The sequence below is a fragment of the Aythya marila genome (assembly GCF_965140915.1).
Source record: "Aythya marila genome assembly, chromosome: 13".
Classification (NCBI taxonomy): Eukaryota; Metazoa; Chordata; class Aves; order Anseriformes; family Anatidae; genus Aythya; species Aythya marila.
In genome coordinates, this window is record NC_139054.1 from 14,726,346 (window position 1) to 14,752,070 (window position 25,725).

The window sequence follows — 25,725 nt, forward strand, 5'->3', positions numbered from 1 at the left end:
ACAGCCCCTTTCCACAGGTACCGAGCTCTGGACCAACTTTTCTTGGTCAAACCATGGCCCCTAGGGCACGGCTGCACCGTGCAGAACAACATCCCTGCTTCCTGCAGCACTGCAGCCCCCCGCCGAGCCTGTGGCTGATGGGGACAGCAGGAAAACCCACCCCAGCCCTTGCAGGGGCAGCAGCATTTTCCCCTCCCTAGCATCTGGCTGCCCTCTGGGAGGCTGTGGGGCAGGAGTGCCCCAAAGGGATGAGAAGGAGCTGGGCATCCCTCCCTCCGCTTCTCCCACAGCTCCTCAGGGCACAGAAGGAAGCAGACATGGGACAAAGGAAAAGAGGCAAGACACAGGGGGCCTGATGCAGGTTTTTTCTGTACAGAAGTGTTTTTGACACCACAGCCTGTTGCTTATAATAAAACAGAAATCAGAAAGAGCAGCCAGAATACACACCCAAAGGCAAAACCCCGCGGCTTAAAAAAGGAGATGCTGGGCCCCTCAGGGAGTGGAGGCCAGCAGCTGGGAGTCCAAGGGGAAAGGGTACACCTGCCCTGGCTGGGAAGAAACACAACACAAAGAAAAAACAAACAAACAAGAAAAAAAAGAAAAAAAAAGAAAAAAAAAAAAAACAGAAAAAAAAAACAACACCCATTGCTCCCGCTGCTGAGCAGGGGAGAGCCAGAAAAAGAAAAAAAAAAAAAAAAACAACAACCAGATTGTCCCGTCCTCAGAGTCCTGTTAGCACCTGTACAATAAAACTGTACCATCTACCGGGAGCGGAGCAGCCCTGCCCCGTGCCCCTGTGGCTGGCACCAGCGCGCCGTGCCCGCTCTCACCAGTAGAACTGCTCCCAGTGACACAGGAGGGGCCGTGGAGTGAGGAAAAGCCAAGCAGACACAGCGCAGGGCAAGGGGAGGGGGGTTCTGCAGTGGTGAGAGACCCCAGAGGGAGACAAGCTGCTGGAAGCGTGGGGTCTGCTCGGGGTCTGCTCGGGGTCGCAGGCTGCAGCTGCCTCCGCGACAGCCGACAGGGACTGAGGGCAGCAGAGGGAATGAAATGCGGGAAGGAGCCTGGTGAGAGGACGGAGCAGAGCGGCTGGCTCTTGGCTGGCAGGTGAGAGAGTGCCTTCAGCAGAAGCTGGCTCCGAAGCTAAGAGCAGTGACTGTCCCCAGGCTCTCAGCCGAGGTGTGAGAGTTCTGCAGCTCAGGGGCTGTGCTCCGGGGGAGCGCCAGCCATGGGGAGTGTTGGAGAAGGGCCGGAGGAAGCCCTCGTCCCGTAGCCCGCAGCTCACATAATCACAGTGATACAGACTCAGCAAAAACAAAAAGGAAACATTACAAATTAAATACTAATTAAATAAATACTATGGAAGACGTTGGGGGCAGGGAGGAGGGCAGACAGAGAGGCGCAGTTCCACAGGGTCAGGCAGGAACGTGCAGCGGCACCCACTGCCCTGCGCTTGCAGAGCTCGAGCTGGTCACTGCCCCATGAGCTCCAGCCCACCAAGCCCCACAGAGAAGGCTTCACCTCCTGCTGCTGCTGGATGGGGCTGCCAGAGAGCTGCAACCACCGCTGCTCATCACAAAGGGACCCTGGGAAGTCCTTGGAGGCGAGTGTCCTCTCGCCCCAGCTGGCACCGAGGCACCGTGAGGAGGAGGAGGACTGGCTGGCCAAAGACTCGGGTCCCTGCTGCTGGCGCTGAGAGGGCTGCTTCCCGTTGGTCCTTATTATTGCCTTGTAATGCAGGGAGCGACCTGCCCCCGTCAGCTGCTCCAGGCCTCATACTCCACCGCCGAACCCAGTAGCTGCAGCAGCTCGGGCTCGTAGTGCACCAGCTCCACTGTCTCTGCGGCACCCTGAGCTGGCTCGGGGCTCTCCTGCACCTCGTCCTGAGCCAGCACCTGGCTGAGGGCGACCTGGCGCTGGAACTCCGCCCTGGGCAGCGTGGCGACCTCGAAGTGTGGGAAACGGGCCTGGAATATGCGGGAGGACAGCTTCAGGCGCTTGAGCACGTCGGAGAAGAGGAACCAGTTGCTGGGCCTGCGAGGACAGCAAGAGGATTGTGTGTTAGGGGATGTCCCGGCAGCACCCCCAGTCTGCGGTCACCGGGGGCTCCATTTCCCTTCCAGCCATTTCTCCTGGTCACCGTACTTGTCCCAGTGGCTGGACAGAAATTGTCAGGAGTAGAAATTTGCTAGACAGAAGAGAGGCATTTTTCTTGCTCCCTCTTCCAAGTCATCCTTCTCCCCTCTGCAGGCCAAGGAAATGCAATAACCATCGTGTCACAGGAGAAGGGAGGAGTGCTCCAGTGCTGTGACCTGACTCAGACTCTCATGACAGGAGAAACCATCTTGTCAGACCCATCAATGCAAGCTGCTGCTGACTATTGCTGCAGAAACCTTTTCATCAACCAACTGGGGCTTTAATTTTTTTTTTTTTATTTTATTTTTTTGAGTAAAAACAGTCTATGCCATGCTTTCTTATGAGATGGCATAAGATAGGGAGTGTGCCACAAGAGGGTTATCCTGCCTCAGCAACAGCAGTTTGCTGCTAGTAGGAAAGCTGTCCTAGTTCCATGCCTCTGTGTCTTTACATGTAGAACAAGGATAAAGGTAATTTCATCCATTTGCAAGCTCTGAGATCTACAAGACGAATACATAACAAGCTAAACTCCACACTACCTGTCTCCTTTGCAGCTTGGGCTCTCAAGAGTTTCCTCAAGTACACATTAATTTTCAATACCTGAACATTTCACATTATCCCCAGCCTGGAGGTTAACCCACAGGCCCATGAGCCCCCTTCTATTGCAGCATTAATGTCACCCAAATTCTCTCTGCTGCAGGAAAAGAGACTCACCCGCGAGACACTGACACCTGGAGGTTATAGCTGGGAAGCAGCGGCTTGTCTGAGAACTCAAACATGAAGTTGTCGGGATCTTGCTCCTCTTCCTCCTGGTCTGAACTTCCCGGAGGGTTGAGCAGAAGATCGCATCCAATGGTATCTTTCCCCTCTGCAATAAGCAAAACAGACGTTGGTATTGCTCAGTTTCACTCTAGCCAGTGCTCATCACTCCCTGGGGCATAACTCCGGACCAGCTACCAGCACAATCCCACACGCATGGCCCCACAACACCACAGGTGTGAAAGGTAAGTCCCAGGGGCACCTCCTGCTCTCTTTCCAGCCCCTCATCTTGGAGAAACTCTCGAGAGTGCAAGGCTGCTCCACAGAGTGAGTGAGTTATGGAGGAAGAACATCTGACATTATAGCGACCTTCAGGTTTACACTGATCCCACACGAGACAAGGGACTGCCTGCTGGCAAGATGAGACACTTCGACTTGGCAGGTATTTTTTGGGGTCAAGCACACACTCTCAGTGAAATGGCCTCAGCTCTCACCCCTTTACTAGCACAGCTATTTGCAGCCTGGAAGAATCTGTACCAGCCAGGAAGGAGGTGAGTGTACAAGATGCTTTGTCTGCACAGATCCTATAAAAGAAGGCACTGCTCTCTGCTCGAGTGCTCTGCCACCCAGATCCCACTCTTGACAACTGTCGGTGGGTTATCTAGAGGTACATGCCAGTAACTGTGTCTAAATAAGGACTGCAAGACTGTGCCACCAAACTGTGCAGCAGATCTGAAGCTTACTAAAACAAAGCAACAGTAAGTGTGATTTCATAGATTTCTGGCATAAAGCTAGCTTTTCTAGGAGGTTTCTGAGCTCCAGCAGGATTTGCTTGCACGTGTTGAAAAATAGCTTTCTGCCTGGGTTTTATTAATAAAAGGTATGAATAGTCTTGGGTTTGCAGAGCCTGCTGAGATAATATAGGATAACTCCAAAAACTTCCAGAAAATAGAGTGTAGATTTAACAGAGCAAAGTAGACTAAATGTGCTGATAAGCAAATAAACCAATCATGCAAAAAAAGTCCAAGAGTACATATGAAAGAAAAGGCTGCCAAAAAATCTTACGGTATGCTGCATGAGCAAGATCCAGGCACCATACTGCTCTGCAAATAAACGCAGCACCTAGCAGGAATGTTATGTTAATAGACAACCTACAGCTGGTGACAGGAGGTGTATTCACACATGGGTCTCAGGAAAAAATTAAATAATGTCTTGGTCCTGCCAAGGAAAAAAAAACATCCTTAAGAAACAGAAGAACTTCGATCTTCAAAAGTTGCTGTAGGAAAGGGCAAAAATAAGTGACATGAACATTGCTCTGGTATCGCTGCTAGGCAAAGCTGAAATGCCATTGCTGAAAAAAAAAGACAAAAAACACCACGTTTCTTGAACTTGGGAAAAAAAGAATTAAATGCATTTAATGTGGCAAAAACAATGGCCCAACATCTCTCCTGAAAACTGCTCACACTCAGTCCTGTCTGTTAACCTGAGTGAAGGCTGCTGACGAACAAGAACATCCTGTGCCACCACAAGACAGAGATAATCAGGCACAATAATGCTAGTCCCAGGTGCAGAACAAAACCCTGCAGTGGGACTTAGTATCACGAGCTACAGGAACATAAAGTGTATGATGCTGACGAGCTTACCATACCCAGACCTTAGAGATCCCACACCCTCGTTTGTCTCATTTTCCTTTGGCCCCCAGAGATTTGCAGATCTAAGGGAAAACGCAGACAACATTCCTGCCTCAAAGAATAGAAATGGATCAAGCAGGGGCCTGGAATTTTTCCTCCATCCTGAGCAACATGTAACGTTCAGTGGGTAGCTCTGATGGAAAGGGAAACTTTGGGTCAATTACTCTGCAGCAGGTACTTCGCTGCCCTGGGGACCATCTGCTGTCAGGAACCAGAGGTGACTATTGAAGAAAGGATTACTTTCCAGCTGGGTTCATTCCTTGCTGCATCTTGCCCCACAGACTCACAAAAGCAAGTGAAAGGGTTACACTGGAAACGCTCCGAGCAGAGAGGTGAAAGGAAGGACAGTAAGACTGACCATCTGACAGCAGCGTGCTACAACTTCAGCTTGGGATCTCTGCCTTCTCCTCTCTGAGCCACAGAGGGAAATATAGCTTGTGTGATATCATGTCATTGTGTTTCAGAATATTTCGTGGTCCCATCTCTCTTGGGATCATCAGCCTCAGGTCTGGGAATAACCTAAGTTCTCCCAAGTGCTCTGTGGAAGTAACCATTGAAGTCTGAAGCAGCTGAGATGCATCAGCCCACCCAGCAATGGAAAGATCTTTCCACTGGAGCGAGGCTGAAAAGATATTTCTCAGGAATTGTATAGGCAGTTTAATGCTGGATTGGTCTGACTTGTTAACCAACTTCAGGCAGCACGGGATAGAAGGAAGACAAAGCCTGATAAATGGCACCGTGTGAATGACAAGGACCCAGGAGACATCCACAGCAGACAGGAGCTAGTGTGAAGCCCCACTGGAAGAAGCAGGGTGTGTTTTAACAGAGACCGTTGTCTTTCTCCATCCTCAATGAAGAAATGCTCTGAAGAGCTCAACTGAGGTCTAAGGGAAGGAAATGAAATGCTGTCCCCAGTGCTTCCTGCAGTGCCCTTCCATGTATTAGCCAAGCATCTCAGCAAGTTCCTTGTGAGCAGTGAACTGCCATCACTGATGGCATCCCAATAGCCCTCATCCCACCGAAGGTTAGCCAGATTAAAAAAAAAAAAAAAATGCCAAAAAAAACAGGTAAAAGGAGCTTTTTTTTTTCCATATGGGACAGAAATGTTCAAAGATATTCACATCTATGCTATTAGGTATATAAAAAGCAAAACCAAGATGGCACATTCCAAAATTACTTGCATGTGGCAGTGGGCCTCCTACAGGGTACAAGAATTTGACAGTGTACAATCTCACACCAGGATCTTGAGGAGGAAAGGACACTGATGAATGGGGTACAAGCAGATACTCAAGCACGTAAGCTCTCTGGGCAACCAAGAACTCGGCATGCTGTAGTAAATGATGACAGCCACTCTCTTACCCAGCAAACCACACAATTTCCTTGTTTAGCTCAGAAATCCAGGTAGGAATCAGTGATAAATCAAAAGGGGTAATATCTTTGGAATATTTAAGTCAAAGAAAAGCTACTTTTCTTTTGGTCAAGAGGATTCTTCTTAAAGGATTGTAATAGCTTCAAGTATTAGAAATCCATTAGAAATCCAGAGGAAGGAGGCTGTGGTTTTAACAGTTTCTTTGGCCCAAGGTTGCACCTAGGGGTGAGCAACTAAAATCGACAGCCTTTTAGCTTGGCAGCAAAAGTAACCCAAGTCTCTACGAAGGACTCGGAAGTGATGATCTATCATCTTGGAAGTGGCTGGGAGGGATTCCACAGAGGGAATCACCAGCAGCACCTGGAGTCTAGTCTTGCTCACTGTTTGCAGCTTGCTTAGAAGGACCCCCAACATGTAGTTTCCCAAAGAAAAAGTCCCTTTCAGGAGCAGTGGGAACTCTCAGCATGCAGCATTATGTCAAGATAGCTGAGATGTGATTTGGGAGGGAAGACAGAACCGAGTGAATGCTGTGTTATTTCACAGACACAGTTCTCTCTGCTCTGCTGCTGTAAATTAAATGGGATTGACTGAACTCACCGAGTACAGAGCTGCTGTAGAAGTCCCATGCTGTTTGAGGATCCCCATCAGCGCGCCCCTGGAGATCCAGAAGGTAATCTAAAGAGGAAAATTCGAGATGATTAATGCTTATCTACGGGTCACATTGTGATCCTGGCATACATATCCATTGATCCTGGGTAAGATACATCATGTCTGTTGCTTTTTCTCTGCTGCAAAGTTAGGCAGTATGGCAGAATCTGAACCATAACTTACTTGCAAGAAGGGTACTTTCACTCAGGATAATACAGCATTGCCCTGGCCCAATAACACGAAATAGAAGCCAAAAGGGGAAAACAACTGACAACACTACATGGGCTGGAAAGGTTCTTAGAGTCATCTCAAGTTCAAAATTGCATCACCAACATATGCACATAACATTAAGCCTGGAGGAGCACAGACAGACAACTGGCAAACAAGACTTTTTAGAAACTGGAGATTTTCTGCCTTACATTTATCTGGGAACCACCACCATTTACTCCATCTCTCTCTTCCTCACTGTTGTGTAGAAGCCCTGACACTCATCTTACTTCTATTTAAACAGTATAGAAAGACATTGCTGTTATTCTTGCCTTGCACATTAGAGGTCAAAAAGTGACTTGTCTCTTATTTGGTAAATGATATATTTGTCTATAATTAAAAGTTGGGTGGTAAAAGCATAAACACAACAGGACAGAGCTAAAATTACTCAGCCACTGACTGCTCGGGCACTTCTAAACTCTTCAGCACCCAGACTTGGTCCTGTATGCTGCCACACAGAAGCACTGCCACCCCAAGGCTTGGCACCTACCGCAGAGGAAGCGCTTCATCACATCACTGGTGGCAAGCTTCACAGCTGTCTGCCCAGAGTAAGTGGCCAGAGTGGGATCAGCACCATAAGAAAGTAGAAGCCACATGGTTTCCAGGTTGTCATTTGCCACCGCATCATGGACAGGCCTGCAGGGACAGGAGCATTATCAGAAAAAAAAGAAGATACTGGAGGAGACTGCAAAGCAAGTTATACATTTTGGGTTAAAACAAATCTAGTGACGACCGATAGCTCTTCCTGATAAACACGTCCTGCTCACTGCCTCCAAACTTTTTGGTGCTTCCCCAGAAGCGCCCCCTCCCCTCTCCCTGACTTGCCTTGTGCCATCCTGCGCACTGCAGTTCACGTTGGCGCCGTGCTCTAGCAGGATGTGGAGGATGTCGATCCATCCTCGCGCACAGGCTTCGTGCAGAGCTGTGTAGCCAGCATTGTCACGATGGTTCACGTCACTGCTCTTTTTCTGCAGGCAATAGAGCACCACATCCTACAGGAACGACACCGTTGCAGGCCTGGTTACACGCAAACCAAAATAAGGCAGCACGGTACACAAAGCAGCCAGGGGCACCAAAACTCACCTTGTAGCCCAGGCGAGCTGCTCGCTGCAGAAGGGTCTCCCCTGCGTTTTTGTTCACTATCAGCCGCCGTGCTTCAGGAGGAATGTGCTGGGCCACAGGCGACTCAGGGGAGTTCCCTGGGCTGACACAATGGGATTTACAAAGTGGCCACGAGTCCTGGGGCTTCTTCGGAGAGCGCATTTTGGGCTGGATCCAGCATCCTTTCACCTGGAGAAAAAAAGAAAAAGGAAAAAAAAAAATGAATACAACTTCTTAGCACTTGCAGGCATGGCTTGCAGACAGGAAACACCCTCTCATTTCTCCCCACCAGTTCAAGCCATACCTTCCCCTCATCACAGATTCCTGCCAGGTGTTTGGTTTTACATTTGCGTTTTCCTGATGGTTTCTCTAGCTCTTCTTGGACAGGAGAGCTGTCTGAGCTCTCCAGGAAAAAGCCATTCCGAAAGTCTGCGTGTCCTTGAGATTTTCGGGGGGATGGGGAAAGCCTGCTCCTCAGCTGTAGCTCTGTGCCTTTACCCTGCGCAGACTCCTTCTGCTTCCGGTACCTAAAATCTAAAGGAGAAATGGGAATGATGGAGTTTCTGTAGGTACAGGAGCAGCAACCAGTCAAAACAAACCATTCATCTCTGATGGCCACACACCCAGAAATCCAGACCACGGTAGAGGCCCCGTAGCATGACACAAGCAGCAAATACGCAAATTTTCCCCATCAGGGATGGACTCAGCATGGACACAAGAAGCACAACAGCAGACAGCCACCCTAGTCTGAAAAGACCAAACCTGCTGAGATTTGGGACTCTCACACAACTCACTGAGGTTTTTCTTTAGAGAACGCAGTTTGTCAGCACGTCTGTCAGCATGTAGTGGAGTAACTGCACGCTTCCCTTCTATCTGCAAAGCTAAGCAGGACTCAGATGGGGTACCCCTTAGAGAGAACAGGACATCCAGGAGGTGTCCCCTTTTTAAGCTGTCCATGAACAGTCATTGCCTACAAAACCAGACCCTACCTTGCCCTCTCATGTCTTCCCCTTAAGCAGGGCATTAGGGTTTCAATTTCATACGCATGGAGGCAGGAAATACTCGAGTGCCTCAAGGGAAATCCGGGCTTTCCTTCCTTTCACGATGCAGAGCTGCGGGGTCCTGTTCATCGTGGAAGGACACGCAATCTGCTTCACTGAAATAGCAACATCCCATAGCAAGGGCACGACAGCAGTGAGAAAAAGCACGGAACCAAACAGCAAAGCCCCGTGACCAAATAACCACCCTGCCACGAACGATAATGTACAGCTCCCTCTGCTGTTTCTGAACAGTGTCTGAATGAAACAGGTTACAAAGGAAGGGCACTGTGCAGATCGAAGGAGAGCAGAGGCATCTGCATGCAGCTTTTCAAAATCAGAGTCTATCAAGCATGGCTCTGTCTATGGCTTTGGGCACTTTGTGAACAAAGCTTCATTTCTAGGTGAAGAGCTAGGAAATGCCCCTGCGGGTTACTTCAAGGGATCAAGAGGATAATCCTCAGAAACATAATGCTCGGGTCTGTTAGGGACACTGCGTGAATGACTGATCCTGCTGCCTCCAGCACCAAGGCAGGTTTTGTAGGTGTCCGGGAGCAGCTTCCAAGTCACGCTAAGGCTCTAGCTTCACCACATCAACCAGAACAACTGAGGAGTGCAGAAGCTACCTTACAAAAAAGCTGGGACTCCTCTGCCTGGTGAGAAGGCTGAAAGGAGGTGGCTGAAGTTTGTAAAAATCACAAATGGGTGGATCAGCCGAATGGAGAAATCTTGTTCAAACCCAGTCCTGCTGTGCAAGGCTTAGGGGCACTCCATGAAATGAGTTAAAAAACACGCAGAAGGAAGGGCTTTGCACCGCAAGGACAGAACTTCAGGGCTTTGCTGCCACCCAGGGGTGGTGGAAGCAAGTATCAGCAAGACCTGAAAGGATTCAGACAAATTCTTGGCCACGAGGGCCATAAATTAACTACAAAAGGCCTGGTTAGGGACAGCCCCAGTTTAGCTGCTCTGAATGCTGGGGAATCCCGGCCAGCTGAAGCCTGGCTAAAGCTGTGCTCAGGGCTTGCCCTGCATCGCCTCTGTGCTTGCTGCAGTCAGGAGAAAACCGCGGGCTAGACAGACCCTGGCAGCATGCTGGATGTTAAGGCTGCAATGAAGCAAATGAAGCAATGCCTCTAGGCCACAATTTCCAAATCTGACATAGAGCAGCATGTATATCTGAGGACCAAACCACCAGTCTGTAAGAAAAACTGGCTTCTGGGCAGAAGACAGGCACTTTTAAGATGTGTGATAAAGCTCCGGGAGAAAATTCTTCCAAATGCTGCTGCATTCAAACTTCTGCAGGCTCTGTTTGGAACAGCCTGCAGTGGGAGACAGCCTGAGAGAGTCTGGGAGAGAACTGCAGAGATGCCAGGAAACCCATCAGAACTTTGCTCCTGATCACACAGCATAAAGCTAGGCTAGAGCAGAAACAGCTCGGGAGGGCAGTTGTCATCTCTACTACTACTCCTCGTGCCTCATCAGCATTACAGCTTCTCTTGGGGGCTGATGATCTGAGCACTAATGCTGCGCAGCAGACAGCAGCAGTTGTGCAGCCACTACCTTGCTTCTGAGGGATGAACTGGGGAGCTGGCACAAGTGCTTCCCCCAACAGCACGGCTTAGACGTGCTCTTCTGCAGCCCTACCAGAAGTTACCCGCAGCAGACACACCGGTGAGCTACCAGCCCTCTGAGACACCTGCCTTTTGGTGGATCAATCCCATCCTTACAACGGCTTCAAAACGCCCCCTGCATGGGCAGAGAGAAGGGAGGACAGAGACTGCTAGATCTCAGGGGAACACAGATCACAGATTTCATTCTGACCACACGGTTGGGGCAGTTTGAGAAGAAAATGTAAGAGCAGAAGTAGAGCAGGAAGCAGGACACAAGCAGGTGGCACGGCTTCCTCAAGGCAGAGCTGCCAATACAAACCACAGGGGAGGATTTCTCTGTCGCCTGCAAACACTCTGGCTTTGTTAATCCTTATGGTCCTTGGTACAAACTTGCAAGTTAAGTTAATAAAGCAAAACAGAGCACACAGAAGCCTAGTTGAACCGGGATGGTCCTGTCTCCCTCTGCTTTAGCTGAGAACGTCGAACACCGCTCTCAGGGGTCCATGCTTGTCCAGAAATGTTTCACTGTGCTACCTCGTCTGATCCCCATCTTCCCATGCCCTCTGTCTTAATCTGAGGGTGAGATCAGTGCCTAATTAGCCACATAAGCTGACGTTTCATGCTCAAAAATTTACTGCAAACACTTCTGAAAGAGATGATCAGTTGAGTGGCTCACACTGTGGACATCAAGCCCATTGCTCTGATTGTGCTGACAAATCCCCCTAATTATTTAGAGGGGAGAAAAAAGGAAAAAAAAAAAAAAAAAGCCTTGGGCCCTGGCCTGGTACCAGAAACTCTTCCGATATTGTACCTGCTTTGGATTTTCGCCTCCTGTGGGGGAAGCCCACTCGTTCTTCCTCTCGTTCAGTCAAGTACTCCCCTGTCTGGTATCTCCGACTTTTCTGTCGTCTCCTTTTCTTTCTTTTGATGTGGCTGTCATCCTCCTCCTCGTCGTTGGGCTCCCATAGCTGCCTGGGTGCTTCCACTCTCCAGGGCAGCTCCCGGGTTCTCCTCGCATGACAGCTGCTCCTCTCCGACAGAGACCTGTCCCTGGCCCTGCGACTGTGATAGCGTGATGCTCGGTGGGATTTCCGCAGCTTGCGACGTTTCAAGGACGTCTCTTCCTCCTCCTCTTCCTCCTCTTCTTCCTCATCCTCCTCCAACAATGGTAAAATGCCTTGCCCAGTCACATCACACTCTCCCATCACGCTAGCTGACGAGCCAGCGATGCTTCCTGCAAGAAAGTGCAAATTCTAGCTGACAAAAAAAGCCAAGATCTCTACAAGAAAAACAAAACAAAACATGAGGCAGGACGGAAGGCAGGCACAGGGCTTCGTGAAGAGGGAAACGCTCACAATCCACCCGGGATGCCAGTGACCTGCCAAGGAGGTGAAGCGCCCAGAAGGGCTGTCTCAGTGCCTGGGATCCTGGCACCAACTCACCCGACTGACTGCGTGTCCGGCTGCTCAGCACCACCGGAATGAAGTCCCGAAAGTTGTTCTTGGGCTTCTTCTCAAGGCAACCTGTGGGGAAAACCACCCCTTGAGGAGACGCGCCACAGATCTCTGCACACACATCTGCTGGCCCGGGACGGGCAGTCCAGCAGCTCGTTTCTGCTCTGTTTAGGGTCCCAGTTTGTGGTAGGAAACCACCAGCTCCAGAGGCCATTCTGGAGACCTACAGCTCGGTCCCACAGCACCAAGTACATCCCAAACCGCCGCAGCCTGACCCTGCAAGAACACACTGCCTTTCACAACAGTACCTTCCTCGTGGCTGTCCCCACGGTGTGCTGGAGACGGGAACTCTGTCTTCGCTGGCCTCCTACGCTTACGCTTTACCCTGAGGCTGTTGTGATCCTTCACTGATGCCAGGCCAGTTCGGCCTTCTCGCTTGCTGAGTTCGTGCAGATTGTCGTGGTGTTTTCGCCACTGTGAATGGAGGACACAGACTGAAGCTTGAGCTGCTGATTAACGGTGCTGGAGGAGCAAGGGAGAAGGGACAAAACACCGTCCCCCGCTCATCACGCTGGTGCCCTCCGGCATTTCTGACAACCCAGATCCATTTTTGCTCTCAACTGCCCACAGATACGGGGTATTTCAGACACGAACCCACTGCCAGGCAAAGCCAAAGAGCGCGGGCAGAAAGCCCTGTGCTCTCCGCTGCCCTCCCCCGTGAGAGCTCCCTCCTCACCCCCAAGCTCACCCGCTAACCTCTGCAGTAACCCACCAGCCCCGGCCAATTCCCCTTCCTTGCAGCCCCTCACCCACCTTCCGGCCGTGCAGGCTCTGGCTCCCCAATTTGCTCGGGGACTCCTCGCCATCCTGCGCTTTGCACTTCAGTCTCTTTTGCGCCTGCCTGGCGTCCCCGTCGTGCTGCCGCTTGGATTTGCAGCGCACGCTGCCCTCTTGCTTGATCTGGCCCACGCCTTTCAGCTTGACCTCGGCAAAGGCCTGGGGAGCAGCCCCAGCTCGCAAGCAAGTCACGGATGCAAAGGAGACGTCGCACTCCACCCGCTCCTTCTTGACCCTGCACAGATCCACCTGGCGCACGCACTGGAGGGGCTCTGCAGCTGGCGGCTGCTGGGAGCCTTCGCAGCCCAGCTCCTTGCGTTGGCTCGCCGCGGGCGCCTCTGGAATCCCGCGCAGGCTCTGCTGCCCGACCGCGGGCAGATCGTGGGACAAGTAGGCTGCTAACACTTGGTTTTTAGGCTTTGCATCCGACTGTTTGAGGCTACAGCTCCCCTGGGGAGTCTCAGTCTGTACACCGCCCTCTTTGCTGGAGTCAGCTTCTGGTCCATCGCACTCTTGACTCTTCTGAGGGTTGTCCACCTTCCCCTTTCCCCCCTTCCCATCCAAAGCGGTGGTCTGAGGAGACGGACCTGCATTCAGCGGGGCTGGATTGGCCTGCTCCTCGCAGAGCTTGGGCAAGGCCCGGCAGCTCTTGCCCTTGGGGGCAGCTTCCACGGGCGGGAGCCTGGGCAGCCCCTCCGGCAGGCTCTGGGCTGCGGCGCTCGACTCCGTCGGCTGCACGCTCAGGAAGGTCGGGAGCTCGCCTGCACCAGCTGGCTTGCAGGAGCTGCTCTGGTTCGGGGGCAGCTGCCCCGTCGTGGAGATGCCAATCGAAAGCAGGGGGGTTTGATGATAAGGAGACCAGCCAAGAGGCAGGAGCTGAGGATTGGAGGGTTTTCCGTTCACGGGGCAGCGCGGGTACACACTTCCCTGGACGGGGTTCCAGGTGGAGATGTCCTTGGACTGACACAAAGGAGCTCCCGGAGTAGCTCTGCCGTGAAGCCTCCTGGCAGGATCCTGCTGTTTCTCTGCTCCAGCTTGGTTGGCTTTCTTCCCGCAGGGAACCCCGGTGCTTCGAGGCTCTCCCTGGTCGATGATGGAAATAGGCTCCTGCTTGGGAAGGTGGCGCGGGTCCCTGCTGAAGCTCACGCCGGGGTCCTTGCTGAGCAGCAGGGAGGCAGGCACTGGGTTGGCGACGCCGACGTAGGTGCCCGGAATGGTGCTGATGAGCGTGGTGTTCTTCACCCAGGAGCCCTGCTCTCCGTTCCGCAGGAAGTCGGGGAAGATGACGAAGGGCGGGGTGGCGCTGAGACACGAGGTGACGCTGCTGCCCGTGCTTTGTGCTGCACGCTGGGACTTGGACAGGACCGTGGTGAGAAGCGCTTTGCCGCTGGTGTGCACGGGCGTGAGGATGGGCATCGGAGGCGTTTTGCGCTGGCTGGGCGGAGGCAGCTTCTGGCGATTGGACTTGGAGGAGAGATCGAGCGGCATCTCGCTGCACTCCGGAGAGGAGACCATCTCGCGCTCCAGCTGCGGAGGAGACTTCAGAGGAGAGACTGAAGTAGCGGTCCCCGGTGCATGTGGCTCAGGCGCTGCCGGGGCTCTGGCGTGCGTGCCAGTGCCAGAAGAGGGAGCAGTGCTTCCGCACGATGCTGCCGGTGCAGGCTGGCTGGGCGAGAGGGAAGGGCCGGCTGTGGACGGGGGAGTGCCTTCGGCAGCGGGCTGGGCACCACTTCCACCTGAAGGTGAAGAGCAGCTAAGCTCCACGGACACCACTTTGGCATCTGGAGCCAAGGGCCTGGTGACAGAGAAGGTGTAGGGGTAGGAGCGCAGCTCTGGGGAAGCAATAATGCCTGGAAGGCAACGCTCGTGTAGGTAAGAAGGCAGGACAGGGAGGGTGAGCGTGGAGGAGACCCCTAAGGTGCTTGGAAGCGTAGCCACAGTGAGCGGCTGCCCGCAGCTAGGTGGTGGGATGTACACTAGCGACTGGCTCGGGCTCAGAACTGTCCCAGGCTGAAAGGACAGGGGCACTTTTTGCATAGCAGGGGCCTGAGATGTGGGAAAGCACACTCTACTCAAGGTAAAAGTAGCAGGGGTGGAGGCTGAGGTGTTGCAGCCGGAAGCAACCACAGACAACGTCCCTTCTGCCAGCACTGCTGGCCCTTGTGCTCCAGTGCTCAGGGTGGTTTTCTCCTTCCCAGCAGGCTCGCTCTCTGGAGCCGCAGAGCAGGCTGGAGGAACGTCAGCCTGCTTGTCACTGGGAGGATCTGCAGGTGTCCAGGCAGCATCAGCACCACTGCTCTCCTGCTCAGCGGCTCTGGGGATCGCAGGCTCCTGCCCTCTGCCATCCCCCTGGCTTGCCAGAGGGCCCTGGACGTCATCTTTCACAGTCTTTCCCACACACTCTGCGTTCGGGTTGGGATCAGGCGGCTGCTCTTCCAGTTTGGGTCCAAGCTTTTCCTCCACCTTGCCGTCTGCATCCTGGGCACCGCTGCCATCACCGCTGACCGCTGTGAGCTCCACCTGCAACCAGAAGGGAGAAGATGACCCTGAAAAGCTGTGCAAGCTGGTTCAAGCTCCTAGTGAGGCAGGCAGGACGTTCTCCCTGTGTCCTGCGGGCAGGGCTCAGGAAGGCCACGCCAACAGCTCTTTCCAGCTTAGAGCATCGCTCTAAGTGCACCTGGGTGCATCCCTCTGGAGGGGGGGCCTGCAGGACCCCTTGGGCAGCTGTTCCATCAGAGAAAAGGCCTTCTCCTGCCCCAGATGGGCATACAAGGAGCTCACCTTGGAAAGGCTGCTGCTGACACAAAACTCTTGAGACCCCAAGTGCTGGGAGCTGTTGGTTTTAGACTCCTCATCAGAAAGGGGGGCTCTCCTGGGGGAGGAACAACAAACACAGCGTTACCACACCCGGGGCCGACCCCAAGACCCCCCACACCCCGTTCTTAGGGACAGCAGAGCAGCCTGCGGGCAGCAGCAGCGAGCTCCAGCTGCTCACCGGGGCTCCGAGGGGCACCGGGACGGGGCCCGGGGCCCTGCTTCGGAGCCGAGGCGGCTCCACCCCGGCGGGCAGCGAGCGAGGCGCCAGAGGGCGCCCGAGCCCGGGCGGCCCAAGGAGCTGGACAGCGGGCGGCCGCCCCGCCCGGCCCGGCCCGGCCCGGCCCGCGAGGCCTCGGCTCCCCGCAGCCCCCGGGCCCGTGCCCGTTCCCCACGGGGGAAGCCGGGGGCAGGTCCCAGCCGCCGGGCCCGGGCCCCGTGGGCTGCCCCGAGCGGCCCCTCGAGGCCGCTCCCACCCCCCCCCACACCCGCCCCCGGTGCCTCCACACAAGGGCCGGGGCCGGGCGGCCCGGTTGGGGCTCGGAGCCCCGCCGGGGGGTGCTTGGGGCGAGCGAAGCCCCGAGCGGTTGAGGAGAGGCGGCTGGAGGGCGACGCCGTCCTCCGGTTCTTATCTGAGGGCCGCAGACGATCCCTGCCCGCGCTTCTGCCCCAGATGAGGCTGAGCTCTTCCCTATCCCGCTCTTAGGGCTGGCGCTGGGAGGGCTCGCTGCCAAAAGCCTCCGCTGAGGAAGGCAGGGAGACAACGGGCACGCGCTGCCTGTGAGCCTGTGAAGCCTTCCAGGCTCTGGCAAACGTTCTGGATGTGCGGAGCCTCCAGGAAGGCACCGACTGATCCGTTTTGAGCAAGACATGGGGCAGGTTCAGAGCGAGCCTCAATCGATGCTGCCTCCGGGCCACTAATCCTCCCTCAGCTCCAGTTTGGTGGTGGCATGTCACCGCTCTCCCACCGGACCGTTAGGTCTGCACTGACCTCCCCCTGGGTCACTGGGAGCTCTTCTTTGTAGCTTGGCTTGCGGTGGGTCAAGCCTTTCCCTTCAAGCCTCTTTCCTTTCCCTTGCGGTTAAGGGCACAAGTCTGACGAAGCCGACGGCGTGCACAAACAGCACAGCCCCGAGACCCACCGGTGCAGCCAGACGCAGCCGATGGGTCCTCTGCAGAGAGCAGAGACCTCACCCCTCGGCCCTATCCCCTACTAAAAGCAGCAGCCCCACCGGAGCCTCTCTCCCAGACCCCTCGCTCACGTCCTCCACCTCCTTCCCCCGGCAGGCCACCCACGCACCTCACCTCTCCTCGTTGAGGCCACACATGCGAATCCGCTCTGTGCTGGTCCAGTTGTGCACCCCGCTGTAGAGAGGTGCTGTAGAGATCATGACAACTGCTCGTCACCGACCAGGGCCTGCTGGGGCTCGAGGGGCCACTCTGCCTACAGAGAGAAAAAAAAAAAAGAAAAAGCGTAAACCAGAGGTTTGGTAACTCCTGCCAGGACGACCATTCAACCATGGTTATCCCTGCTGCATCATCAGGCAGGGTGGGTGTAATGTCCGAGATGCTTCAGGGCTGGAAGGTGACTGGAAGAAATAAGCAGTGCCCCAGGACGGGATCCACAGTCCGCTCATCCTCTTAATCAAAGATCTTTATTGCCAAAAAGCCTCAGGCTACCGCCTCGCGAGTTTCACACAGGTGAAACCCCACGCACAGGCGTATCCTTTGCAAGATTCCCCCGGTTTTCTTCCCGCTCCGGAGGAACCTCCAGCACAGGACAGGGCGCTTCGAGACAGACCTTCGCCCACGACCATGATGGCCTGTTCAAACACGGACACCCCCGAGGCTTCGTATTACATCGATAAACCAGCATGTGCCGGGTTCAACGCGGAAAAACTCAAACGAGGAAGCAGCTGAGGAACCCGAGGGGGGGGGGGGGGCAGAGGCTTGCCAGCAGTGCCATCGGACGTGCCGTGATGCAAACACCTCCACGCCTCAGCACAACAGCACCTTCTGTCGGGAAGGTGCCGGTATTCAGTGGAGGTACGGGGTGAAAGGGGGGGGGGGGGGAAACACGAGGAAACACAGAGACTTGCGAGCATCCGCGATGCACCGTCGGCTGGGTGGAGCTTTCGAGGGAGGCTATCGCAGCCAATCGTGCAGCGCTGGGTGTTGGAGCATTAAGGCAGCTTTGCTGCTGAAGTCGTATCAGGGAAAAGGCGAGGAAAAGGAGGAGAATATCTACGGCACTACGCAGGTCGGAGCCAGCAAGGGACTGCCTGCAAACGGCGGAGATGCTGCCAGAGGGGTTCCCGATCCCGATGAATTGTAAACACGTGAAGGGAAAGCAGGCAAAGAGGCAGAGGGGTGTTCTTGGTGCAGTGGGGGAGAGTGGGAAGAGGCTAAAAGGGCCACGTGATCCCAAATCTCCGTCAGTTGTCTTTTCCCTGACAAAATCCTGGCGACGCAAGCTGTGAACAGGACAAGAGGTGGCTCGCACGATCCCTTTATGCTGAGACCAGCTGCAGAGGGACCGTCAGGCCGAACTGACTGCACCCCCTGGCCGCAGCTGCTGCCAGGTGTCCTCGCCTAAGCCCGAGGATGCCAGTAGGGATCCTCCGAAAATGGAAAAGAAAGGCCAGGCACGTAGGAGAAACGGGGGCAAGGCGCTTTGCTGGCTAAAAAAGAAGCGACGGACACATCTGCACGGACGAGTGAGCAAAATGATGGAAAGGGGAGCCACGAGAAGAGGGGGGAAGCTACTAAGAGCCACGCTGTAAGAAGGAAGAAATACTCTATCATGGAAGGGGGAGCTGGGCCAATTCTAAGGCAGAGAGCAGGGTCATACCCAAAGAGAATGAGAGGTGGCTTGGAGCAGGAAGGGGAGGAGTCTTTCGATGCTTGGAGAGAAATGCAACATAAAGGAAATAGGGGAACAAACAATCTGCGGGGATTTCACCATCTTAGGCTAAACTGAAAGAAGGGGAGGAGAAAGTTTCTGCCCCTGAGCACAGTGACAGGACAGCTGTTTCGGGAGGACTGGGAAGGGACCTTCTGTGCGAGTGGGGAAGGGGACGCACGCGGCTGCGCGACGCAGGACGGGAGTTTGGAGGCAAGCTGAGGCATCAAAACAAGCAGGGAACAGGCACGGCCCGAGAATAGGTCTGGCGAGGGAAGCGGTAACAAGGCGATGCACGGGGCTGGCAGAAGGGACACGTTTTGAGCACTCGAGTAAGAGCCGGCCAACAGAGGAGGCGGGATGGCCACCAGAAGAGAGCCAGGGGGGCACAGCCACGGAGACGGACGCCGTGTCGTGAATTCTTGGTCTCTGCTCTCTACGGATGATGCGGGACACGTGCCAAAGACACTCCGCAGGGAATGAAAAAGGAACAAGGGGAAAAAAAAATAAAAGGAAAACCAAGATTTCGAGTATGAGAAGGGATAAAACACAGGGAAAAGAGCAGGCACGTTCTCAAACATGAACTGGAAGGAACGGCAAAAGAAGAGCATCCTTCAGAGCACCGACTAGGAAGGTTGTGCAACGCCGAGCCAGAAAGGGCAGCTGCAGGGTGCCTGGATCGAAGGAGACTTGTAGTTGAGTCAACACAAGCAAGCTCCTCTTCTACGCTAGTTCAGCTTGAAACGGCTGTAATTAAAGCAGGAGAAACCCCTTGGAGAACACAACTAGGGCATGGGTTCTCCTTTGAGTAGCAGAAAGCACTGCAGCCCTTCTCTCCCTTCGCCCCTTCAACCACGCCACTGAAACCGTGGGGTGCACCGGCAAACTTGACCAGGTTGCTGATCTGTGTTTAAAAACGGATATATTTTATTTTATTTTCCCCCTGGCTGGTTGGGTTTTAACCCATCTTAGCTCCTAGATCAGGTTCACCAGGAGGGAGAGAGGGCGCAGCCTGGCACAGGATCTGTTTAATCCAGAACCTCTGCCAAAAGAAGTGTGTATGAAACCACAGTCTTATTTTGATTTAGCTCAATAGGTGCCCGGCCAATTCTAATTAACTCCAAAGAAAATGAGTTTAGAGTGAAATAAGACTATCAACATCACATTTTGCACGGAGAGAGGCTCATCGTGTGGAATTAACGTTTGTTCACCTCTCCAAGCAAAGCGTGCTCTAGGAATTGCCAGAAGAAAGGTGCTGAACACGTTTCTCTTCGACAGCAACCACTCAGAGAGATTTTCAGGGAAACGAACGCTAATGAATTAACTTCATTAAAAGCATAGTAATTTATTTATTTTTTTTTGTTCATTACAACAAAACCCCTTGTTGCTCTGCAGATGGACAGGACGCTGCTATGCAAACCAGTCTGTGCCGGGCTCCAGAACCAGCGAAGCATTAGGTGTCTTTTTTTGTGGTAAAACCATGCTTTTGCTCAAGTTAACTGCACATGAAGTCCCCTTGAATGAAGTCAAGACTTAACCCAAGGCTGAAATACAGCCAGACAGTCTATGGAAACAAGTTTCCTGAGATGAAGTTCTTTGGGAACAGATCCCTTCCCGTAATTATCTATAGGGAAATCCTCCTCACCCAACATCCCAGCAGCACCGAGGCAACACTAGTTGTCAAAGGATGGCCAAGCTGAGGCTGGCAGGACAGGCTGCTTTTAACTTTTTTTTAAATCTCCATGCCGGGCACTGTTAAAAATCACACCTGCTCCTCACCCTCAGGGATCCTAACTCGAGCTGCCAGGCTTCCTGACTAAGTTTCTGACTGCGACGCTGCCCCTCACCCTGGCATTACCGCGGCAGAGGTGTGGGAGGTATTTGCGAAGGAAAACGGGTTTGCAAACGGGAAATAACAGCGCAAATAACAGCGATTCCCCAGCCAGCCCAGCTCCCCGATCGGCCTCGATGCTCAGCCCCTCCGCTGCTGGTGCTGGCAGGCACCTAGGCCAACTTCTGGGGGCTACCCCCAGCCACAGGGAACACGGGGTTTGTCTTCTTCCCGACAAAATCCACGCCGTGTTAGTTCGCTGCTGTCAGCGTGCGCCCTAAGGGCTGTCACATCCCTGCTGTCAGCTGGTGCAGCCCTGATTTCGGCGCCCCTGGCCGGCCGGAGCCGTGGTGCTGACCATGCTCTGCCACTGCAGTGCCTGGGGTGCACCCAGGCAGGTACAGGGCGGCGTTTTTCCCCCGTTCCTCACACAGACAGCTCGCGCCAGCCACTTTGTCATGCTGCAAACTCCTTCAGCTTTAGGACCGTGCTGTCTTTACTCCCCCAGCAGGCTTTTTATGTATTTTACTGCTCTATACATCTCCAAGCATTGAAATGGCTCGGATTTTAAGATGCTTACCTCTCCACTCCTCCACCCTAGCACCAGCTACGTGCCGACCCATCGCTGCTGTCTCCACCGTGCCCTGCCTAGGCCAGGTAGGAGCTGACAGGCACCAAAAGAGCAGCAGCCAGCCTCCTAAAACCTCCCAGCTGACACAAGGCTTCCCTCTGCTCGGGCTCTGGGCAGGTAGGAGAGTGCTGCGCAGCGCCCTCAGGCAACGCGGGGCTACAGGTGCCAGCAAGCTCCCCCAGAGCGAACGGCAGCTCCAGCACCACACCGCTCTCACAAAGCAAACCTCACAAGGCCAAGGGCAAGCTCTGGAGATGCCACTTTGGGTCACTCTGAGCAGACAAAGAGATGCACCCGGCTGGGGGCCGAGCTCTTGACAGGCACGGCGCAATGCCGCCCCGATGTCGGCTCTGCTTCCCCGCTGCATAACTGGGACAGCGGCTCAGAGAAAGGGAAGGGAAGGGAAGGGAGATGTGCCCGTCTGAGCGCACTGGAAAAGTCCGGCGCATCCCTCTGCAGCAAGAGATCATCGGGAGGACGCAGTCGCTGGGATTTCCAAGGTGCTGTACAGCGCGGCTGGCCAGGGGGCACTGTGGGAGGCCGGCAGGGATGCACTTTGACCCTGGAAACACACCCACGGGAGACACCTTTGTAACACTCCTTTCCCAGAGAGGAGCAAAACCCAGAACGCCACTTTTTCCCCCCGCGATGAAAGCATAAAACGGTGTCAGCTGCAGGGAAGCCGAGCGGGACTTGCCCTTGGGCATTCGCCGCCTGCAAGCCGCTTACTTCGACGTGAGCAAAAGCAGGGGAATGAGGAGGAACGTGCCCCTGCTGCCCCTCGGTGGGGCACGTACGGGTCAGGAGGAAACGATCTGCACCAACGGGGACAGTCTCATTTGCTCACGATAGTTTGCTCACTTTGGCAATCTTCGTTGCCATTAGTAACACAGGCTAGAAAATATATATATATATATTTTTATATGCAATTGTCAGGCGTCCATTTGAGGGACACGGGTCCAGAGCAAGTGCCAACCGGAGCGCTGCCTGCAACGCATCCGCAGAGATTCAGCCCCAAACGGCGCTTCAGAAAACCCCTCCAAAGAGAACCGCATGCAAAAAAAATAAAGAAAGAAGTAAATCACGATGGTCCTCTCCCAGGACGCACACAGGGTATCGTATGCAGCAAAATTAAAAAAAAAAAAAAAAAAAAAAAAGAAAAGACAGCGCTTTATTGTGCGTTTCTCACAGAGAGGACAGAAATTGTGGCCAAACTGACTAGCAGAAATTGCTGGGAGAACAAAACCCAGCGGGGACAGGTCTGTCTCCCTCTGCTTGGGTGGAAGCAGAGAGAGACAGACCCCGGCCCCGGCAGCAGCCCCGCGCTGGGTCTGGTCTCCCTGCACAGCCCCGGACCGCTGCGGTGCTGAGCCAGGCTTTGCCCGCACGCATTTGCTTAAGCTGCTTTAAAGACACAGTAACACCGTAAGCAATTATAAATACTCGGCGCGATGAATTGAGGGGGGAAAAAAAAAAATAGAAAGAAAAAGAAAACCCATCCCTGCGTAAAATAAAAAAAAAAAAAGAAAAGTTTGTTGCGCATCAAGCGCTCTGTGAGTGGGATGTCCCAGCTGCCGGACAGCTTCTGTCACTAGAGCCTGACTTGCTCGAGGCAACGGGGCTGTCCCACGAAAGCCCATCCTCGTGGATTTTAAAGGGATGGGGGAAAAAAAAAAAAGCCACTAGACGTGGCTATCCGTAAAACGTTTTGGAAACTGCACCTGGAAAGGCCCACGGCGCAGCAAACCCCGCAGCACCGGAGCCCAGAGGTGCCCGTGGTGGTTTCCTCCCGAAGGCCAAACCACGCCAGGGCCCGGAAACCTTCGCGGGAATGCTTTTTTGGGAACGGGCGGAGAAGCAGCAAGCAGCACGCTGCCTTCCCCGCTGTGCAGCCACCGGGAGCTGCTCCGCCGGCGCTGCGGGACGGCACGGGGCAGGCTGCGGGGTGCCGGAGCCCTTTCGCCTCGCTCGCTGCCCCTCCGGCTCGGGCAGCGTCCAGCGGAACAATGGGGTCCCCGGCAGCGGATGCGGAGGGTGAGGAGCAACTCGGCAAGGACTCGGAGCGGAGCAGCGCAGGAGCAGAGCCGCAGGACTCCCGGCGATGCTTTCCCGAACGGGTTTCACCCCGCGGTCAGGCGAGGACACGGAATCGGTTCGCCGAGCGAGCCGCCGGCTACCGGCACGCCGCCGGAGGAGTTGGGTTTTTTCCTCTCCGGCAGCAGGAAGCGCCTCCTCCCGGTGCCGCTGCCTCCTCCCGGTGCCGCTGCCTCTCCCGGTGCCGCCGCTCACCTTGGGCAGCGGGGAGCGGGGCGGGGGCCCGGCCCCTCCCGGCCCCTCCCGGCCCGCGATGCGCTCGCCCGGCCGCGGAGCCAGCGCCGAGCCCGCCCCGGAGCTGCGGGGCCCCAGCGGCGGCCTCAGCCCCGCCACAACCGGGCGGGGACGGAGTCCGGGGCTCGGACCCACCCCCCACCACCACCCCCCTCCACGGCCCCGTTCCCGTCCCCGTAGCCCCGCGCGGAGGCCGGGCCCCGGCAGCCGCGGCCGGGGGTGGGCGGCGGAGGGGAGGGAGGGAGGGAGGGAGAGGAGGGAGGGGGGGGCTCCACCCGGGCACTCCGCGGCCCCGCCGAGGCCCAGGCCCCGCCGCCCCCGGGCCCGTCCCCGGTTCAACAGTTGGCCCCGGGGCCGCTCGCCGCAGCCCCGGGCAGGGCCGTGGGGGGGGGGCCGCAGCGGGGCAGCCCCGAGCACGGAGCCGCGCTGCCCCCGGGGAGGGCTCCTTCCGCTAGCGGGGCCGGGCCGGGACGGGGACTCCGCCGCCGGCTCCCGGTATCGGGCGGAGGAACCGGGAACCGGGAGCGGGAAGCGGGGCAGCGGGGCCGGCCGCGGGGGCCCCCACGCCGCCAAACTCCGCGAGCGCCCGGCGCCGCCGTCCCGGGTGCGCCGCGCCCCGCCCCGCCCCGCCCGGCCCCCGCCGTGCCCCGGGACCCCCCGGTTAGCGGCAGGTGCCGATCCCCGCTGCCTATCCCCGGTGTCGATCCCGATCCCGATCCCGGTCCCGATCCCGATCCCGATCCCGGTGGCGGTGCCGCCGCGCCAGGCTGGGCACGGGCACGCGGCGCCGTCGCGGGGCAGGGAGCGGAGCGCGGAGCGCGGCGGCCCCGGCGCTGTCACCGCCCGCGGCCCCCGCCCGCCGCCGCCGCCGTTCCCCCCCCCTCACCCCCCCCCTCATCCTCCGCCGCCCGCCCCGAGGTGTCCCGGGACCGGTTTCCATGGAGACCCCGACCGGCGGGGCGCGGGGTCGGGACGCCCGCCCCGTCCGCCTCGCCTCGCCTCGCTTCGCCTCCCCCCCCCCCCCCCCGGTCCCTTCATCCCCGGTGCGCCCCCCCCCCCCCCTCCACCTTCCCCAATTCTCCTCTCGGTGGGCTGCGGCCGAACGGGCCCCGGGGGGGGGGGGTGCCCGGGCGGAGCGGGGCCGGGCGTCCGGTGCTGGGGGGGGGGGGGGGGGGGCGGTGAGGGGGCGGCGGGCACGCACCTGTTTCCCGAGCCGGGCTGCGGTGGAAAGGGGGCGGCGGAAGCGAGGAGGGCCCCGTGGCCGAGGAGGCGGGGGTCGGCGGGACCCCGGCGCGGCGGAGCGGCGGTTCGGCGGCGGCGGAGCCAGCGGCAGCGGCAGCCGGAGTGTGAGGGCGAGAGCGAGCCGCCGCCGCCGCCGCCCGCGGGAGCTGACGGGAGCCGTAGTCCGGCCGCCGCAGCCCGGCCGCCCGCCGCGCCGCCCCGAGGACTACAAATCCCGGCGTGCCCCGCGGCCAGCCCTGCCCGTGAAGGGAGGGGGGGGGGGGAGTGGGGGGGGGAGCCAGCCGAGTCCGGAGAGGGAACGGGAGGGGAGGGGACAGGGAGGGGGGGGACGGGGAAGGGGGGGGGGGAGGGAGGGGGCTCCGCGCCCGGCACGGCCCGGGGGAGGGGACGCGGGGAGGGAGGGGAGGGAGGGGAGGGGAGGCCGCTCCCGGGTGGGGAGGGGCTGCGCGGCTCCGCTCCGAGCCCCACGGGCGGCCGGCGGCGGTGGCGGAGCGGGGGGAGCCCCGCGGGGACACGGGGACACGGGGCTGGGAGGGGGAGGGCGAGGAGGAGGAGGAGGAGGAGGAGGTGGAGGAAGGCGGCGGCGGTGGTGGTGGTGGTTTGGGGAGGGAAGGGGGGGGTGCGGGAGCTCCACGCCCGGAGCGTGGCCGGGCAGCCGGGAGGAGCCGCTCCCGGTGCCCCCCCCCCCCCCTCAGCCCCCTCCCCACGCCGGGCACAGCGAGAGCCACGGCGGGGCCGCAACTTTCAGCCCGGCCCCGGGGCCGTGCCCCCACCCCGCTCCCCATTCCCCGGTCCCCTCCGGTCCCCTCCGGTTGTCAGCAGCCGCCCCCCCCTCATCCCCTCCCCGGTTCTCCCCCCCCCCCCCCCCCCGGCCCCGGCCGCGGCCTCCGAGCGGCCCCGCCGCGGGCCCCACGCGTGGCAGCGCCGCCGCCGCCTCCTTTGTGCGGCCGCTTTGCGGGCTGTGCCCCCCCCCCCCGGTACCGGGAAGGGCACGGAAAGGGAAAGGACCCCCCCCCCTAAAAGCACCCACCCCAAAAGCAGCGGCGGTGGGACGGGTGGGAAGCCCCC

General features: G+C 56.8%; 1 protein-coding gene across 1 annotated transcript; it reads right to left on the reverse strand.

Annotated features, from left to right (window-relative positions):
- Positions 1 to 200: 200 nt before the first annotated feature.
- On the reverse strand, positions 201 to 24,752 carry BCORL1 (BCL6 corepressor like 1). The gene is made up of 14 exons (XM_082770469.1): positions 24,617 to 24,752; positions 17,029 to 17,167; positions 15,691 to 15,781; positions 12,886 to 15,429; positions 12,381 to 12,546; positions 12,061 to 12,141; positions 11,430 to 11,852; positions 8,276 to 8,505; positions 7,954 to 8,160; positions 7,696 to 7,862; positions 7,361 to 7,506; positions 6,553 to 6,630; positions 2,851 to 3,004; positions 201 to 2,034 (listed from the first exon to the last, which is right to left on the reverse strand). The coding sequence occupies exons 2-14, from the start codon at positions 17,112 to 17,114 to the stop codon at positions 1,758 to 1,760; spliced, it is 4,650 nt and encodes a 1,549-aa protein (XP_082626595.1). The 5' UTR covers positions 17,115 to 17,167; positions 24,617 to 24,752; the 3' UTR covers positions 201 to 1,757.
- Between the last annotated feature and the right edge of the window lie 973 nt (positions 24,753 to 25,725).

Excerpts from the sequence above, each read along its gene's own strand:
- BCORL1 (XM_082770469.1), bottom strand. The coding sequence starts at position 17,114 with ATGATCTCTACAGCACCTCTCTACAGCGGGGTGCACAACTGGACCAGC. Across the intron at positions 8,161-8,275 it reads GAATCTGTGATGAGGGGAAG|GTGAAAGGATGCTGGATCCA; the intron begins GTATGGCTTGAA and ends TTTTTTCTCCAG. Across the intron at positions 3,005-6,552 it reads CTACAGCAGCTCTGTACTCG|AGGGGAAAGATACCATTGGA; the intron begins GTGAGTTCAGTC and ends TGCTTATTGCAG.